The sequence below is a fragment of the Lissotriton vulgaris genome, chromosome 11 (genome assembly GCF_964263255.1).
Source record: "Lissotriton vulgaris chromosome 11, aLisVul1.2, whole genome shotgun sequence".
Classification (NCBI taxonomy): domain Eukaryota; kingdom Metazoa; phylum Chordata; class Amphibia; order Caudata; family Salamandridae; genus Lissotriton; species Lissotriton vulgaris.
Window position 1 is genome coordinate 711,569,554 of NC_141699.1, and position 20,127 is coordinate 711,589,680.

Sequence of the window (20,127 nt, forward strand, 5' to 3'; positions counted from 1 at the left end):
AAAAAATTAAAAATGGGTGTCATGCAGAATTAAAATGACAAAGCAGACGGGGAAGTGTGGTGATGGACTATGACAGAGGGCAGAAGGGGAGTAGAGCCATGTTGTGAGGCAGGGGAGGATCCATTCTTGAGAAACAGGAGTATAGTAGGCCATGGGAAACTAAATTAATGTGCTGTTGGTTCACTATATAGAAGGGAAAAAATTGAAATACTCAGTTTAAAAACTGAATCTTTCTGAATTGTCCATCCACCAAAATAAGCAAGCACTGACTGTCTTTGTTCTCTGAAGGGTTACGTAAAGCAGTGCCGCAAAAGGGCTGACATGTTCACAGAGGAGCAGCTGCGCACCATCTTCGGCAACATTGAAGACATCTACAAGTTCCAGCGGAAATTTCTTAAGGTTCTAGAGAAGCAGTTCAACAAGGATCTGCCACACATGAGCGAGATTGGCACCTGCTTCTTAGAATATGTAAGTTGGAGCCTCAAATGATACCTCTGACCCCTGCCAAACACCACCCCCTGATGCCCATACTCTAGGTTCATTCTGTGATTGACTTCATTTGAAGAGGGGAGCTAACGGGTTCCCTGGCATTGGTAGCCTGTTTGGAATGTAGGGGTCTGATTGCAGAGTGCTGCTAAATGATGCCCAATTACTGCGTGGAAGGTTATTGTCTAATTCTTGGTCTTGTTAAGCATTTGTGATCTGTTCGGGTTCCTGTTCTACTATTTGTCCTATCTAGTAATTATACTGTACTGGTAATGTAATATTTACAATTCTTCTTTTGCTAAGGACCATGTATCTAATTCACTCAGTGACAGCTGGTAAACTTTCAAGTAAGTGGGACGTAAATACCAAAATTTCAGAGAGCAAGCAAAGTGAACAAGAAAGGGTGATTCACCTCTCACACTCCACCGTGTCAAAAATGTTGAAAATATTAGACCTAAATGAATTTTTAGATCTAATTTGTTACCAAAAGAATTGAATGAAAGTCATGCATTTTATAGCCCATTTGTTATAATCTAGGTATACTTAAAAACACATACAGCATTCCACTTCATTTTTACCTTCCACTACCTTTTTATTTTCTAGTCCTTCCATTTGCAACTAAATTGTCAGTCATGTGATATGGAGTTAGTAAGTTACATAGTTTACGCAGTTTTAGTCTTAAGACAAATTGTACAGTGTTAGAAAAAAAGTAATTAGGTTGCACGTTTCTTTCAGGCTTAGGCCTCAGACATTGTTTATATTCAAAGATAATAAGGCCTGCATTGCTCCCCCTAGGATCTGCACTGTCTTCACTGGACCCTACACAGTATGCAAAAATGGAAGCAGAGACCTCTGTGTAGATCCCAAATTAAGGTAGAGACTAACTCCTTAATATGGAGCACCCTGCACCACCACCGACACTTTGACTCTGCTCATTTCAAATGTCTGTTTTTCTTGCAGAGTTTTTAAGCATCGGATTAGCATAGTGTCATCCACTCTGAGCTAGAAAGTGATGAAGCCAACAGCGTTATCTTCACCTAAATTTGGGAGCTAACCAGAGTTTACTGTTTCCTACTTTACATAATTAATTCGGCATCTAAGCCTGAAAGGGTACTGTCTTTTCTTATACTGGATGCTCCTTTGTGTCTTGGCAAAGCTTTTCCTCTGATGAGCACTAATTCGATCGAAACACATGCTAGGGGTTGCTTTTATTCATTTGAAGTTCACTTGGATGGTATTTTACCAATCCAAATATGTAATACTCTATCTGGAATGGTAAAAGGCTTTTGTAATATTTCAGCTCGGCATGGATGGCAGTTGCTAATCCTATGATTAAAGACATTCCTGTAAAAATGGCAAAATGCTTTGTCACTTTCTAGCTAAATGTTTTTTTTTTAAAGAAACATTAACAATTCTAACTATACAATAGTAGAGAAAGTGTTGAACTTTGAAGGACTCAAATTTACTATTCCCCCTAAAATGTAAGCAACAGGAAGGTGGTAAGAAATATTATGGACTTTGGAAGAGTCAGATTTCTTAGTCACACTCCACTGTAAAAAGAAAGAAGTATGGAAAGTGCTAAACTTTGTAGGGATCAAATTTACTATTCCCACTCCACTGAAAGCAAAGCAGGGAAAGTGCTGGACATTGGCGGGGTTAGATTCTCTCTTCTCACTCCAATCCAAACAACAGTAAGGAAAGTGTTATACTTTGGAGGGGTCAGATTTACTATTCCCACTCCAACAGAAGCAAAAGTAGAGAAAACGAAGGACTTTAGACGGGTTAGATTTACTATTGCAACACCTATGTTTTAAAACAACATTTAAATATAGAACAAAGAATAAAAATGTAAACATATTTAAAATAAAAAATATAGGTATTTATTGAACTTAAATCAAATTAACTTAAATTATGAAAATGCCATTTATAAATGCATTTTATAAAATAGAGAAAAAATACCAAGTAATTAAAATAAGTACACTTCCCTCACTAATTCACAAAAAAAACACCACGCATGAAACATTAATAATATCACCTTCATTATTGAATAAAACAAAAACATGGAAACAATGAATTTATTAATATGAAATGCATTTAAACAAATTTATAATTAAATAAATTGATCAACCAATTAACAATTATTAACGAACAATAAATAATTAAAATAACAATAAGTTAAATAATTTACATAATTATGAATGATTCAATTAAATTACATAAGAAATGTATTATAAATTAAAAAAAGTAATTAGCATTTTAAATAATCTTCCACCCTAATTCCCTACAAAACCAACAACCCATTACTAAATTAACACCTAATAATGATATAATAAATAATATTCATCAAATTGACCAAAAAGCTATTTTACATAACTATATTAAATAAAAATATATTATATACAATACAATATAAAAAACAATTTTAAGGGGCTCATTATGATTGCGGATTTCCCGCATCCTCCGGGCCGGCGGAAGCCACCGCCGGCCCGGAGGATGCGGGAAATGCGCTGTGGACCCTCCACAGACCCACCGCCAAATTAGGATGGCTGGTGGGTCTGATATTCTGTCCGCAGCTTTTCCGCCGCGGTCGGAATGCGACCGCGGCGGAAAAGCACTAACATGTCTGGCGGTGTCTATCAGACACCGCCAGGCATATTAGGATGTCTGCAATACAATGCTTTTCCACGGCGGCTTTACCGCCGTGAAAAAGCATACGGACCTTCACTTCGGGGGCCCGTTGCGGGCCCCCTGGGTGAAGGGGTGGTGGGGGTGCACATGGGGGGTACCTATGGTACCCCGCTGCATTTGCGTGCACATTGCAGCAGGCACCGCGCGGTGCCTGCTGCTTTGTGCACGCAAATGCTGTGCATGCATTTTTAACATTGCGGCGGGTGCAGCTTGAAGCTGCACCCGCCGCAATGTTAAAGATTGAGGATGTGACCGCCACCCTGGCGGTCACATCCTAATCTGCACTGAGGGAACGCCGCAGCCCCTGCGGACGTTCCCTCATTCTCTGGGGTCGCGGACGGACTCAAGTCCGTCCGCGATCCTAATGACCCCCTATATGTCTAAAAAAAATCTACCTAACTTCTATATTCTATCGCAAGATGTTTTTGAGTTGCCAATATTTTTGACATGATATATGTGTGTCACTACATTTTTTCCACAATATTTTGGTAATTCACCCCCTGGACTATTTGCTACTTGCACCCAAATCACGCAGTGACACTTACTCCTTCTGCCTGTGTTCTACCCACCCCTTGAATCCTGCATTGCACCCTATTCCTCAGGCCTGCATGGATCCTGGGCTCTTTACTGCGCCTCACTCACTCGGTACTAAACTGCCCTCTCTCCCTTTGGAACCTTCACTTGTTCCTTTGTGGATCATGAAATGCCTACAGCCACCATTTTGTGTTCACAAGCCAGTGAAACCAGCCCCCTGCCTCCCCCCTCCAGCAACAGGGATATTCTACATCAGAGGGTGCTTCTGTGAGCTGTTTAAACTGTGATTACTAGGGACTGTGCACTTCGTGTTTTGGCCAGTAGAGGGAGTAATGTTTTATTCAAACAGTATTGTTAGATTTCAAGTTAGTGAGGCCTTTACCTGCAGAAGTCCAAAGTGTGGATCGAGCCTGTCTGTCTCCTAGGAGATTCTGAATAGGAAAAGCAGCTCCCCAGCCCCCTCCCCCCCCACGCCAGCAGACCCAGGACTGGGGATTGGCTATTCAACTACCAGGCAACTCTGAGCCGTCTCCTCAAACTAGCCCAGGCCCCTTAAGGCCTTGCTGGGTGCACCCCAAATCATTCTCCTCCATCTTGTGAGTTTCAGCCTCCCTGTGCCCCAGATTGCAGTGAGCAGAGTCCAGGAAGTGGTAAGAAGGCATACTAGTGCTGTCTCTTCCCCAAAACAAAAGTTTTTTTTTAAATCGATTTTCCCTTTCTGTGATTTCTGTCTTTGCCTGTGGTTGTTACAGCTTAAAAATTGTAGTTTTAACCTGCCTGTGATTGGATATTTTCTTACCTGTTTTGTGTTTTAAACTTGTGTTTTTTCCTGACCATGATTGCTTCCATTTAATGTGTTGAATTGTGGGATTTGCAGTCCAAACTCTTTAGATTTTCCCTCTCATTGTTGATGACTTTCAGTTTTCCCTCCAAATTTCTCCTTTGCTCTGTGCTAAGACCTGTATGTTAAAACAGTGCACCCCCAGCCACCATTTTGTGTTCGCAAGCCAGTAAAACCAGACCCCCTGCCTCCCCCCCCGCCCCCAGCAACAGGGATATTCTACATCAGAGGGTGCTTCTGTGAGATGTTTAAACTGTGTTTACTAGGGACTGTGCACTTCGTTTTTTGGCCAATAGAGGGAGTAAAGTTGTATTCAAACAGTATTGTTAGATTTCAAGTTAGTGAGGCTTTTACCTGCAGAAGTCCAAAGTGTGGATTTAGCCTGTCTGTCTCCTGGGAGATTCTGAACAGGAAAAGCAGCTTCCAACTCCCTGGCCAGCAAACCTTTTCTGAGGTCGCAGAGACCTTATATGGTCTGACATTGTTTGGTACATGTGTACACTGATGGGTGGTTGTATCTGATGTTTTTATTGGATTAGGGTTAGTGTCCTCATTGGTTGGGTATTTGAGTGTTCTGATTGTTTTCTGGGTCTGTGATTCAATCAATGTAGGGTTGGGACTAGGGCTAGGGTTAGGATTTCTATTGGAGTAGGGACTAGGGTTTCCTGTGTTATTGGTTGTTGGGACTATGGGAGACTAGGGCTAGGGTTAGACTTTTAATTGGAAGTAGCGATTAGGGCTTCTAGTGTGATTGGTTGCTGGACTGGTTGTGGGACTAAGAGTAGGGTTAGGCTTTCTATTGGAAGTAGGGACAAGGGCTTCCTGTGCCACAGAGATATGCATTCAGAAAGCTCATGTATCAGGATTGTGGCAACAAGGATGACTGTCCATAAGGACGTCTTCAGAATCTATGTCCTCTCAAAAAGCGCTGTACCTAACACTCCTTTTCTTAGGTTTACATTGTGATGGTCTAAAAAGCAAGCCTATGGGCACCATATTACTTCACACCAAAGGACAAGGATCATATTTTAAATATTTGCTGCAACTGTGCATTGGTCCAAAAGGGTTCCATGAACCCATTTTAGCTGAAACTGTGCTATTGCCAGTGAATACATTGACTCAGAACATGTACAAGTTACTGAATGAGATGCAGAGTGTAGGTCAGAAGTATGAAGAGGCATGCACTGCTCTGTGTTATTGTTTATGCCGTAGATATCCAAATTTGAGCAAAAACAGGTGCATGGATCCATTGGGAGCCTGCACACCATGCTGGATGGTCAAGGTACAGACAAAGGATCGCCAAGTTAGATATTCACTCATACTACCTGCATGTCAAATTTAAGCTTATGATGTTGAAACAAGCCCATACACTTGGCAACATCACATCTACCAACCACATCAGCATATTTAATGAAGACATCTTGAGCTCTGCATGTAGTTTTCCTCAGTTTGGAAAACGCACTAGCACAGTGAACACTGCACAGGACATAAAGGTAAAGTGCTTGAGCAACTCTCACACAAGCCTTGCAGGCACACAGTCCCAACACTGCCTTTTATTAAAGAAATGCCCAAATGCATGGGGGCACAGGCTGTGGTTAAACAAAGCATCTGGCTAATACAAATGCTTTATTTTAAGCTGAAAGCAAATGATAAGCAGTAAGCCGCTCCGTAATGGGCCATTACTAACATCTTCTGTCATGTATATCTGGCTGGGAGTATGTGTCAAAAGGGAAGGGGCCCCAAATAGTCTTCATACTCCCCGCCACCATTTCAGATAATCGCACTGCGGATACTTTTACAAGTTATTAAGGCCTAGCTAACCAGAATAGTATGTTTGACAATTATGTATTTGATTGCATTTTTAAAGGTTCAACATAACTGTATTGTTTAAATAAGTTCAGACATATTTTAACATTGCAAATTGAATAGAATAATTGTGAAAAATTCTGCGGGGGGCAATTATTATTTCTTTATACTGGGGGGCACGGCATTAAAGCGTTTGAGGACCACTACCGTAGAACCTATTACTAACATTTTTCTGATCAATTCCTTAGACAATCCCTACTCTGTAGAGCAGAAATAGCTCTAGAGCAGGCAGTAAAACTACATTTATCAACCTAATTGCCACGCATAATGTAACCACGGTTGCATATGCAGACGATACCCAATTGGTCCTGGTCTTAGATGAAGATACAGGAAAGGCTGAACAGATACTGAAAGACTGCCTAACTGCGACTTTTGGATGGATGCACAATAACCATCTAAAGTGCAACTCTGCGAAAATAGAGATCCTGCCCTTCGGGAAAAATAACATCTTTTCCCCTCTTACATGCTGGCCATCAGACGCAGAAGCCCCTCCCAATACCATCAGTGCCACACGCAACTTAGGTATAAAATTTGACGATATGCTGTCCTTTAAACAGCAATCCAAAGAAGTGGCCGGTATCTGTTTCAACATAATCAAGGGCCTCAGAAATTTTTTTGACTACCTCCCACTGGCCGCCCGCCGTACGGTTGCAATCGCTCTCATAACATCGAGAATCGATTACTGCAACAGTTTGTACGCAGGAGCAGCTAAATCTACCCTGCACAAACTGCAAATGATTCAAAATGCGGCGGCCCGGCTTGTCTTAAGATGGCCTAGGAGATCATCCGCATCAGCTGCTCTGAATGCGTTGCACTGGCTCCCCATCCAAAAACGGATACTATTCAAAGTCCTTCTGATCACATACAGAGGCTTTCATAAATGCGGACCCAAATATCTGTCAACCAAATTTCACAGATACCTCCCAAATAGGGAACTTAGATCAGCGACTGCTAATCTAATGACCATACCCAAGTTTCGACTGACCACCAAGGGTGGCAAATCCCTAGCAGTCCTAGGCGCCAAGGCCTGGAATGCCCTTCCAGCTAAACTTAGAGCATCACCATCAGAAAAAATCTATAAAAAACTTCTAAAAACATGGATTTACGGATTATCTGATGCAAAATGTAAGACTCTAATCTAAGGACATCTACAGCTCAGCTACCATCCCCAAATATTTCATCTTTGCAGTGAAATCAGCAGCGCCAAGATGCTCCATGGAGTGTATGTGCGCTATACAAAAACCAACAAACATCAAACATCAAACATTAGCCAGTCCTTTCTTTGTATCTCAATACAAAGAACACAGCACCCCACGGCTTTCAGAGACCGAGGTCAAAAGTCACTTTGTCTTCCTACATTTAATTTTCTTTCTGTGACTGAATTAGAGGATTTTGTAAAGTGAACTATGTGACAATCATGCTGTGCAAAGCATGTAAAATGAAAGGCTGTAAGATTTCAGGCTTTTTTCAAACACAACACTCAAATAGCTAATATGTGAACTGTTCAAACATTTCAAATATATTTCACTAGTTATGAAGACACAATTTTGTAATTCTGTGGTAAAAAAAAGATTTGTATTGGATCAAAACAAATCAGAGCACCTTATTTTGTGTTGTGCAAATTTCAGATATTTGTGCTGAAACCCAGTTTTCAAATATTGTTTATGCGCTATATCGTTTTATCAGTAAAACTATGTTAGTGGGAAAGTTTTGTGGGAATTTCAATGGAAAATGTGCTATCTGTAAATGAAAGTGCACTACCACATCATGTTTTAGTAAATATTAATGAGAAGTGATTTTTAAAGCATAAACTGGGAAATATCCTCGCCCCTGCCCAGATGACAATGCTATTAGTGAACAAAGAGGCAAGCCAGGGGATCATGTGTGCCCTATATGTGGGCTTGATTCTTTCTATACATGGATCAAACGTTTAGTCTAGTAAATAAAAAGTGTTCCTTTGTACTGCAGAAATAATGAACTTGCATATTTGAAGGTGCTCTCTCATTGATAATGAAGAAAAAGGTGGCTCCATAAGACAAATATTTGCCTAGGATCACACAACTTGAGACCTGTTTGCGGATCAGGCACATTACAGTAAGGTCGCGTAGATTATTCAAGTAACTAGACCTGCAGGTCTAGTAACATTTTTATGGTTTTTCAAGCCCTGATCCGTTATTGTGTCATTCACATGTTTCTTCTGCCCACCACAGCAAACATCATGGAGCAGTGTTTCATCCCACTTCAGCCATTGACTAACTTCACAGGAGCATATCCACACACAAAGTAGTTCTTTTACGTGCCAGGCACTATTATGGCAATGAGTGATTTTTTTTAAACCATAACATACTTTTGATTTTAGGCAAGTTTGTTTTTTACATCAATGAGAGCCCGGCAGCTTCCTCAACAATAAAGTTTTGCAAAAACATGACAAAACAAACAAAAAATCATTGAAAAAGCCAAAAGGCTGATGGTCAATGCTTAATTATATTGAACTGATCTATATACATTCTTTTAGCCAACATCTTTGTCATCTGCTGAGTAATCATCTTTTCACTCTCCACATGAGTTGAGGTCCTGTAACAATCACGGACCCAAAAGGAGGATATCACTGTTGGCTGATTACAGAACTGATCAAAATTACATCCTTAGACACCTTTGGGGTTTTAAGTAAACTAGACCTTTTACTTTCACTATATTAAATAATAGTCATATTTTTTCTCTGAATGGGACATTGTACATAAATGCTGGACAGAAATTCTCCTCAATATGTCCCCAGGTAGGTGAGTTACAAACTTTCTTTTCAGATGGAATCAGTCAAGAAACAAGCCTTGTTTTCAATTAGGCTACTTTAACAAGTGACTGACTTAAAGCAGCCTTCAAAGAGACGCTTCCTAATTCTGTTTAAGGGAACTTAGGGGCATATTACCAACAACTAGCGATAATTTTTGTCTCTAACTTGTTTAGAGACAAAAATTATCGCCGCACATCGGCGATTTTTATCGCAGATAAACCTTGCTATTAGCAAGGTTTATCGCAAATGCGATAAAAAACGGCCGCAATGCATGAATATCGCTGAAAAGTCAGCGATATTCATGCATTATCGAGCAAATGCTCTTACCCATGTTATCCACCTCCCATTGGATAACATGGCTAAGAACTGCTCAGGGCAGGTGTTAGCTTTTGGAGATATTCGCGCTCAGCACGAATATCTCCAAAAGTTGGTAATAGGAGATAGCGATGTTAGGGACTGTTTCCAGTCGCTAACATCTTGGCACGCCCACTTTGCATGTCATTAGTGATAAATATCACTGACATGCAAAGCGGGGCCCAAGATGGTCGCTATCTCCTTTTAGCTGTCACTAACTGGTGTTAGCGACAGCTTGGTAATAGGGAGATAATTTTATCTCCGCTTTCTTGGCTTTTAAAGCCAAAAAAGCGGAGATAAACCCCCTTGATAATATGCCCCTTATATCCCCCACCTTCTTATGGCTCACACTACAATGATTCGCTCCAGCCTTTTCTGTCCTACCAACTGCCAGTGCTCAGCCAGCCACAAGAGGACACATCCTGTCAAGAATTATTATTTGGTTAGAGGCAGCTCACCCATGATCCTATAATAGTTTGCTTTCCCTATTGCTGCACTGCTCTATTGGAATAAACCATATAGCCACACAAGATAAGGCCCCTTGGTAACTCTTAAAACAAGAGCTACATGGTGATTTCCAGAGAGAAAGCTTATTCAGAGTATTTGATAGAATCCAAATCCTGTACACCTTATAACGTTTCTACCCAGTTCCTATTTGCCTCACAGATTCAAAACAGTCAAATATGCATCAACAGCCTTTCATGATATTACAGGTGTTTTAGCTACAGAGTTAGAATGTTAGATGCTGGCAAATGTGGCCCATGCATACATACATCTGAGGGAGTGGGGTTTTCTGTATCTTAATTTTCAGGTATAATCTTAAAATAACCCCCCACCATTGGTCGTATGGACCTTTTCTCATTGACAAGGAGAAGTGGGAAAGAGTAATCATCTACATCAATCCAATAACACAATACATTATTAATGTTATGTTATGTTATGTTAACTTTATTTTGTATAGCGCACGGCTACTCCAACGGAGTGTCCCAGCGCTTTATAGTGGTAGCTCATGAAAAACATAACAAACACAGATATCCAGAAAACAGCTAGACAGCACAACTAAAGAGTAAAAAGCCAAGTTTTTAGGCCTCTCCTAAAAGACAACAGATTGGAGGTGCAGCGTAAGACCAATGGCAGAGTGTTCCAGAGCTGGGGCGCTCTCAAACCAAAGGAACGCCCCCCAATCCAGGCCTTCCTGACTCGAGGCACCACAGCAAGAGACAGAGAGTTAGAGCGCAGTGCTCTGGTAGGACGATAAAAAGCAAGCCTACGTTGGAGATATTTAGCTCCCAGACCGAAGAGTGCTTTATTATATTGAACTGATCTATATACATTCTTTTAGCCAACATCTTTGTCATCTGCTGAGTAATCATCTTTTCACTCTCCACATGAATTGAGGTCCTGTAACAATCACGGATCCAAAAGGAGGATATCACTGTTGGCGGATTACAGAACTGATCGAAATTACATCCTTAGACACCTTTGGGGTTTTAAGTAAACTAGACCTTTTACTTTCACTATATTAAATAATATTCATATTTTTTCTCTGAATGGGACATTGTACATAAATGCAGGACAGAATTTCTCCTCAATATGTCCCCAGGTAGGTGAGTTACAAACTTTCTTTTCAGATGGAATCAGTCAAGAAACAAACTTTGTTTTCAATTAGGCTACTTTAACAAGTGACTGACTTAAAGCAGCCTTCAAAGAGACGCTTCCTAATTCTGTTTAAGGGAACTTATATCCCCCACCTTTTTATAAATAGATAGAATCTTGTGTGAGTTACTGGGTTTTATAAATCAATTTTTGAGTTTAATTATTTATTCAATAAGCATTAGTCTTTTAAGTATCATTCAAACAATTGATATTTCAACATAAGGAAAAAGACAATATTGGTTAAAATTACAGTTAATTTTGTAATAGTACATCAAGCGTATTCCATAAAGGAAGTTTCCTAATCAAAATTGAACTCGAGTAATCTATATAAATAAAAATTTAAATGTTTGTTTGTTCAAAATCGTAAATCTCTGAAAGTTCTTCACCAATTGCTTTGAAATTTTGACACAACGTTGGATTTGAATATGCGCGTGTTTTTATATACACAACGTTTGATTCGAATACGCGTGTGTCGAATACGTGCGTGTTATTAATCGAAAGCCCGAACAGACAAATAAAAATTTAAATGTTCGTTTGTTCAAAATCTTAAATCTCCGAAAGTTCTTCACCGATTGCTTTGAAATTTTGACACAACGTTAGATTTGATTAAGCGCGTGTTTATATATACACAATGTTGGATTTGAATACGTGTGTGTCCAATACTCGCGTGTTTTTAATCGAAAGGCCGAATGGACCCTATCGATTTGGTTGCTGCGCAACAACTACAAGCGACGCATAGAGACAATAGTCCACATATATTAGGATGGACAGTTGGTGTCAGGATGGCAGAACGGGAAGTGAGTGGAGGGAGGGGGGAGGAAATGGTTCACTTTGCAACATTAAGAAAGGACGCATAGAGACAATAGTCTACATAGATTAGGATAGACAGTTGGTGTCAGGATGACAGACCAAGAAGTGCGTGGAGGGAGGGGGGAGGAGTTGGTTTACTTTGCAACATTAGCGCGTGTTTATATATACACAACGTTGGATTCAAGTACGCACATGTACAATACGCGTGTGTTTTTAATCGAAAGGCCGAACAGACCCTATCAATTTGCTTGCTGCACAACAACTACAAGGGACACATACAGACAATAGTCACAAAAACATATTGTATACCCACAAGCATTGTGAAATTAAACATATTAGAAACGTGTGCTTACTCTTTTCTTTCTCTTCCGTTTAACCAGACTGAGCAACAGCAAAGCATGGCCGGGTACAGCTAGTATAGAATAAGGTCTCAGTTCAGATACCCAATAAAGGAGGGTTCTGATGAGAGAATCAGGGCATAACCATAAAGCCTTTCCATATCAAGCTGGAAAGTATTCAAAGCTATAAATCAACAGACATTATAAAATAAACTAGGCAGCCTTCCATTTAGAGAGGTATAGTTTCAAGAAACTCCGAGATGAGTCCAGCAAATGTGAGTGAGAGAAGCTCCCTCTAGACTAAAAACACCACTAATATAACACACAACAATTTAAATAGTAACATGTTTCTTTTTGTCTTCACAATTTCTAATATGATATTAGTAAACCCTTGGGACGAGTTAGGATCCCCAAGTTCTCACGTCTGCACAATAGACCATAGACACTTCCTTGAAAAGATATTTTATCCACATTTTGCAGTTTAGAAATTTCTTCTTATGAATCATCCTTCCTGTTGCCTCCTCTCCTCCCAGTGAGAACCTCACTATCGGTATAAATGGCTATTCACTAGCTAACAGAAGGATTCTGGAAAATTACAGCATCCCCAGCTCAAGAGAAAAGCATCTTGTGCAATAACAACAACTCAATGTGAACATCAGGCCTTTCAATGCCTAGGCATTATTTTATAACCAATATGGCATTGTCAGTTAAGTAAGCCTAAGTCAGTACCTTGCTATTCCTTTATAATGATAATGATAATTACGCACTTATATAGTGCACGACTACCCGGAGGCATCTCGGCGCTTGTACGAATACCGCCGAGGAACCCTTCCTGGCCTTTCCCTGTGAGGAGCCCACTCCTGGGCACCCCCAAGGTGAAGTCAGGCATCCTCAGCGTTGTTGGGCCATTGTAGAGATTAAGCAAGCTATTGCCCAGAGGTGCAGAGTGGGGCTCATGATCAGAATAGGTACAGAGGCGAGAATTATCAGGTCCGAGGAAATTGAGCTCGAGAACCGCCGAGGCGGGAATTGAACCCTGGTCCCAGCCAGACTACTGCATCAGGGTCAGCCACTCTAACCATTGAGCCACACTTCTCTACTTTATATGCTTATAATGCCTAAGTATGATGATCGCCTACAAATTTTTGCACTCAAATGTATGTTTTATTTTCCATATACTTTTGCACTTTCCAGTTAAATGTGTTTTTATTTATAAAAGATAAAGTTGCGGCAGCACATTTAATATGGATGCCGCCAAAATAAAATGCATTGCCCCAACGAATAATTCCAAAAATGAAAAACAAAACGAAAACGCATACTAAATTTAAATACAAGAAGGAGTTAACTTCCCTACTAATATCACCTGATTGCTTGTAATTACAAACCATTGTATGAACATATTCCAAGGTTCACTCATAGGTCCCAAGATGCTCAAACTGGCTGTCATGTGCTCCCCCTACAGCCTCTCCATGCACAACACTGCCTGTCCAAGGTCCTTCCGCTTGCATTTGTGGGTAACAAAGGGGCATGCTAGTTCTCTGGTAGGTATGAGAAATGGACTCCATTCTTCCTTCTCCAGCAGCCAGCTAAGCAATGTGCGTTGCATTCACAGTTTTGGATTTTTAACAGTGGAAAGAAACTTTTGTATACATAAATAATGTATATTAGATACCAAACGTCCATAACTGTGATACCATGATATCAGCTTCTCAGCCTAGCTAGACTGATGCACCTGTCCTTAAATCAATCAAGTATATTTCAGACTGTACCAAATCATATACTTTCCTCAAGACCCCTTTTGTTATCACAGTATGGTATGGGAAGTTTTTTACCCAAAATAACCCTCTCTCTACTCAAACATTTCCAGCAAACAGACTTTCAAATCTACTCTGAGTACTGCAACAACCACCCCAATGCCTGCCGTGAGCTCTCCAATCTGGCCAAGGTCAACAAGTATGTGTACTTCTTTGAGGGATGCCGACTGGTGCAGAAGATGATCGACATCTCACTTGATGGGTTCCTGCTGACACCAGTCCAGAAGATCTGTAAATATCCACTCCAGTTGGCCGAGCTTCTGAAGTATACAAGTCCTCAACACAGGTCAGTGGCAATCATAAAGTATGGCATTGGCATAGTGTAATGGCTTAGCCTATTCACACAGAGAGTATAGCAGTGAGCAGTGGAAAAGAACGCAACAGTTTTAGCAACTCACTTAGGGTTTGGCAGGGCAGAAGGGACACAACAATTCCATGGTCCTCCTGCCCCATCAGACATGCGGTTCTACTGCCCCATTTAAAGATAGGAGAACCAGTTATCTGGGTTACCATTGGTGGAGCCTTCGCTAACTCCACTAACAGTAACCCTTCACCCAGCAGTCTGCCCTTAACAGGTTGACTGGGTCATAGTGGTGGTCACCCCACCTTATTGAGGGCAGTTCATATATCACTGATTTTCCCTGCCTGTGCCCACTCAGGCAAGTAATGCACAATGGCCCTGACATGCAGGAAGAAAACTCCCTGCACATTTTGGCAATTCGTATTTTGTTTAGATAAAACAAAATACTGCCTGTGACTTTGTTTTCTGTAAACAAAAATGTTTGGTGAGTGGATGCCTTGAACACAGTTCCCATTCTGCAAACTAGCAGTGAATTGAGAGAAGCCACGACTGGGGGCTGCAGGCAATGATCTCTCAAGAGGGCAGGCTCTCCACTGCTGCAGTGACAGAGGCAATTGCCTCCACAATCCTGGGCACCTGGCCAACCATCCACCAGGATCTAAATGAGCCCTTAGTTGTTTATATTTGAATGGACGAATGGTTATTTTATTATCCAGGTTAGAAGGCAGAGACTATCACCAGAAATTAGCAGGGGATTCCATTACCTCCATTCTGTCTTTGGGTCTTCCCAAGGACGTTACCATCCTTTACCTTCCTTTCCTCCTGAAGATCTTGTGGCTACTGACCTTTCTACTGGATACAACATAGACTGAATCTAGGGCTTGATCCATAGCCATAATGTCAAGTAGCATGCAAAGATGACAGCGAATTAACAACTTCCAAAGCAGGACAGTCTTCTCCTTAGACAGGAACACAGTTAGAGTTTGGGTCTTTTTCTTCAGTAGTGATTGGACTACAATATTATCGTTCTTCATGTCTGGCTCCTCTTATAGGAGTTTGGTAAGACTCTGTATTTGTGCCTTTCACCCAACATACCGTCCTGTAAATTTTGGGAAATAGGCTTAAACTCTTCTGGAATGTAAGTGGGTTCTTCCTGTGGCATCAGACAGACCCCAGTAGCAGACTGATGTTGGTTTGTTGTCCACGCACAACATTTTTCTTTACCTTTTGGATATTTTTTTCTACTGCCTTATTTACAATTGGTGAGAATGGGAATGGTCATTCACAGCTGTCTTCATGGGGTGGTCCATTGGCTCTGGCCTTGGTTATTTCTGTGTTGTATTGAAAGATTTTAAAGGTGCTGAACATGTTCACTTTTCTGAGAGTCTGACCTCCATTCTACTAACCATAACAGTTTGCTTCTCTACTTTGTCACATTATGTTTCATCTAATTCGTGCTCTTGACTTATTTTTACTCTCTTGTGTCTAACTTACCCTGGTTACCTTGGTCTCTAGCTTCTCAGTGATGTGGCCCGGGAATGTATTGATAACAAGCCCTTTCTCAGTCCTGAGGAAACCTTACTCTGGCTAGCATCTGCATTTGTAGATGGAATTGATCCCTGATTTGCTGCTTCAAAGTGTTAAACTGACAGGGTCGGACTGGCCTATACAGCAGTCAGGCAGTGCCTGATCGGCTGGTCTCACAGATCAGTGTGTGGGCCGATTTATTTTAGCAGGTTGTGGGCCTGTTTTATGGCCAGGTGGGCCCTTTTCTCTTGTTGATTTCACTGATATTGCCACAAGCATTGCCTCCAGCACATGCAAATGCATGCAGCCCCCCGTACCTTGCAAAATACCCATACACTTTACAAGTTCAAAACTGGCCTGATTTGCAAATGTGGGCTACTTTTTCAGCTATCTGGTTCGCCAATGACGGGCACTTTTATTTTAGTGCCCGGGTCAATTTTTTGTCCTAGTCCGAACTTGTCCACCGATAGAGGAAGATGACCGCTCAACTTATTCTTGCTGTTTCATGTTTTTGTGGATAAAGGCTTTCCATCAGTGATATGCAGCTGGTAACTAGACATAATATCAAATTCAAAATATATAATAGCCATAATATCGAAGTCAAAATATAGAATGGACAAAATATCGAATGGACAGAATATAGTGGTGAAAAATATCGAATTGAAGGTAAGTAATATAATATCGATTTTTTTAAATATAGAAAGTCGAAATATTGAAGTATATAATATAGGCATCAAAATATATCGAATTTTTAATAATGTCGAATTTTTTTAAGTGTTTTGTATGTTAGTGTATGTGTGAAAAGTGTGCATTATTTTTATAATTTATTTTAAGTAATGCATTTTATGTTTTTTAATTTTTGCGTAATTTAATTCTGTAGCAGGTTGTGGGGTTATAGGGGAATAGGGTGGGAAGTAATTTAATTCTATTAAATGAAATATTAACATTTAGAAATGTCTAATTATTTTTAATTAAATTTTGCGTTTTAGTTTTGTAGCGGGTTGTGGGTTTATAGGGGAATAGGGTGGGAAGTAATTTAATTGTGATTAATTAAATGTTTTTATTTATTTATTGGTATTCATTTTGAATGAATTGTTAATTAAGTTTTAATTGGTAATTAATGTTTATTAATTGATTAATTCTCTTGGATCTACGGTGCACTGAGGATCTGTGGGACTCTAAAATAGTAGTAAGGAGCTGCTTGATTGTTTCTTTAAAAAAAAATCTTTTTATTGATGAAAAAGGACAATACAAAAAGAAAAACGTCAGGTGATCACATACAGTCTAATACACACAGGTTGTTCTGGTCAAATACAGGATCTAAATCCACATTATAACGTGCTAGGATCATGGGGAATCCTGCGCATCTGAGCTCAAACTTGGCAATGGCGGTTCACAGATCTCTCCCCGGTGCGTATTCCAAGCTCCCCACACCTTCTCCCATTTCCTCGGGCAACCCCTGGCTATGAACACCGATTTCTCCCTGAACATGCACCAGTCAAGATCTTCCTCCCACTGGGTGATTAGGGGTAGCTGGCTAGCTCCCCAAAGCCTGGCAATGTTTCGCTTGGCCACCATATACGCCAGGGTGACCCATTGCTTCTGATAAACATTCAGATCTGTAGGCTCCCATACGTTCAACAAACAGCGTTGGGCTTCCGGCAGTATCTCCGCCCCCAAGACAGCTTTCAACATTCGTGAACCGTTATCCAGAACGTCTGTATCACCACGCAATGCCATAATGTATGGATCAGGGTGCCAGATTCTCCACACCGTCTCCTGCACTCACCACTCTCCCCCTGTCTCATTCGTGCCAATCGGGGCCCTATGATATAAGACCTATGTAGTGTCTTCAATTGCACAAGTCGGAGCCTCATCTGAATTGCAACCACCTTAGGAGAGGAAACCGCTGCCAGCCAGACTTCATCATCCAATTCCAAACTATCCATACACCATTGGGCTCTAATGTGCTCCAGGGGGCTCTCCATATTTTTGATCAGCTTCCTATAAATCAGGGAGATCGTTTTCTCTGGAATATGCCCGTCAAGCATGTGATCTTCAAGGGGACTAGACTCCTGGGGAACTACGCCCTTAGGTATATGCGCAGCAAGGGCATGCCTCACCTGCAAATATCGGAACCGCTCACTATTATGTAAGCCATACGTTGTCTGCAGTGACTCAAATGTGTAAGTACCGCCTCCTTCCACCAAACATCCTTAATTTGAGTGATACTGATAATGTCCCACTTATCAAACCCTTTAGTTGTCCAAAGGCTACCCAGTACATGAGCCACCTGGAAGGGCTCAGGCTTTTAGGGGAAGTAAATAAATGTTCAGTCCAACAGATTTTAATGATTCAGATGACCTTAACTATTCAACCACATTTGACATATGATTTAAGTAGCTATGATAGGTTTGTCTTAACCCGGCTCAGACTGAACATCTTTCACCATCTAATATCCTTCCCAAAAATGAACGACTGGGCGAAAGCATTATCAACTTGCCCCTGTGATGTATCAACTTGCCTCTGTGATGATAATTCTGTTTAGTCATCTCTACATGTTGTGCTGTTTTGTAAATTTTACAAGGAATTTAGGAATCGCTGGATAACACCTATTCTAAGAATTCTAGGCATTAGATACTGCCGACCGGCTTTTCTTGCCCTACAATTTTTGGATGCAGAGTGTATGACAAAAAATATTGCACATTTCTTGAAACTCTGCATTAGGCATAGGAAAAACTTGGAGTAGCCCTGTTGTGACATATTGAATATGACTGTTTAGGTTAAGATTTATTCCTTATGTTGCTCTGAAAGATCACCAGCGTTATTCTTTATTTTCAAGTCATAGGACTGACCTTTATATATTTGTATATATGTACCTGTCAGACTGAGTCAATATATTTTGATAGTTTTTATTCCTCTATTTTAACATCCGATGACAAGGATATTTTATATGTTCTCCTCTTTTTTAACAAATATGTTTTTTAGCTATGTACTTATATGGTTTTTGTAAATTGAAGAACACCGAATAAAGTTAATGAATTGAAAAAAAAGTGATGAATTGATAATTATATTAATTTTATTAATTTATGTTCTGTAGCAGGTTGTGGGTTTAAAGGGGAATAGGGTGGGAAGTAATTTAATTATAATTAAGTAAATAATTATTATTTATTTATTGGTATTGATTTTTAATTTATTGTTAAATAATTGTTAATTGTTAATTAATTTTTTATTAATCAGTAATTATTTTTTATTCATTCATGAATTGATAATTATGATAACTGTATTCATTAACTTTCTGTAGTGGATTATGGGTTTATGAGGGAATAGTGTGGGAAGTAATTTAACTGTAATTAATTACATATTAAAAATACTTTTTGTGTAATGATAATTAATTTACTGTTAATTAATTATTAATTGGTATTCATTTTTATTATTAATTAGTTTGTTTTGTTATTAGAAATTAATTAGTTGTTAATTAATTATGAATAGGTAATTAATTTTAATAACTAATATTTGTTTGTATTTCTAATTGATTAATTATTACATAATATTAAATTGGTAATTAATTCTAATTGATTTTTTATTGGTATTGATATTTAATTTATTTTTATTAATATATAAAATCATTACTTTCCCTACTGTTAAACTCACTAGAGTGGAAATAGTCATTTTTACCCCTACGCTATCCAACACTTTCCCTACTGTTGCACTCTCTGGAGTGGGAATAGTAATTTTTACCCCTATGCTATCCAACGCTTTCCCAACTGTTGCACTCTCTGGAGTGGTAATAGTAATTTTTACCCCTACGCTATCCAACACTTTCCCTACTGTTGCACTCTCTGGAGTGGGAATAGTAATTTTTACCCCTATGCTATCCAACGCTTTCCCTACTGTTGCACTCACTGGAGTGGGAATAGTAAATTTTACCCCTACGCTATCCAACGTTTTCTCTACTGTTGCACTCAGTAAGGTAAAAATATTGTATATTTTATATTAATATTACGTTAATATATTTATATGTATTAAAAAATAAAATGTTATGGTTTTTTATAAGTTAAATTCATTATTTAATAATTTTAAGGTTATTTAAGTATGTTTAAGTCTGTTTTAGTTAATTA

The 20,127-nt window shown here is 39.7% G+C and overlaps 1 protein-coding gene across 7 annotated transcripts in view; it reads left to right on the forward strand.

Annotated features, from left to right (window-relative positions):
- The window catches only part of ARHGEF4 (Rho guanine nucleotide exchange factor 4), a 663,006-nt gene that overhangs the window by 622,007 nt on the left and 20,872 nt on the right, over positions 1–20,127 (forward strand). For all 7 annotated transcript variants that reach the window (XM_086943787.1, XM_086943785.1, XM_086943786.1 and 4 more), the window contains 2 exons: positions 289–468; positions 14,232–14,464. In XM_086943787.1, coding sequence (XP_086799913.1) covers positions 289–468; positions 14,232–14,464 — 413 coding nt within the window. The remainder of the gene's footprint in view (positions 1–288; positions 469–14,231; positions 14,465–20,127) is intronic.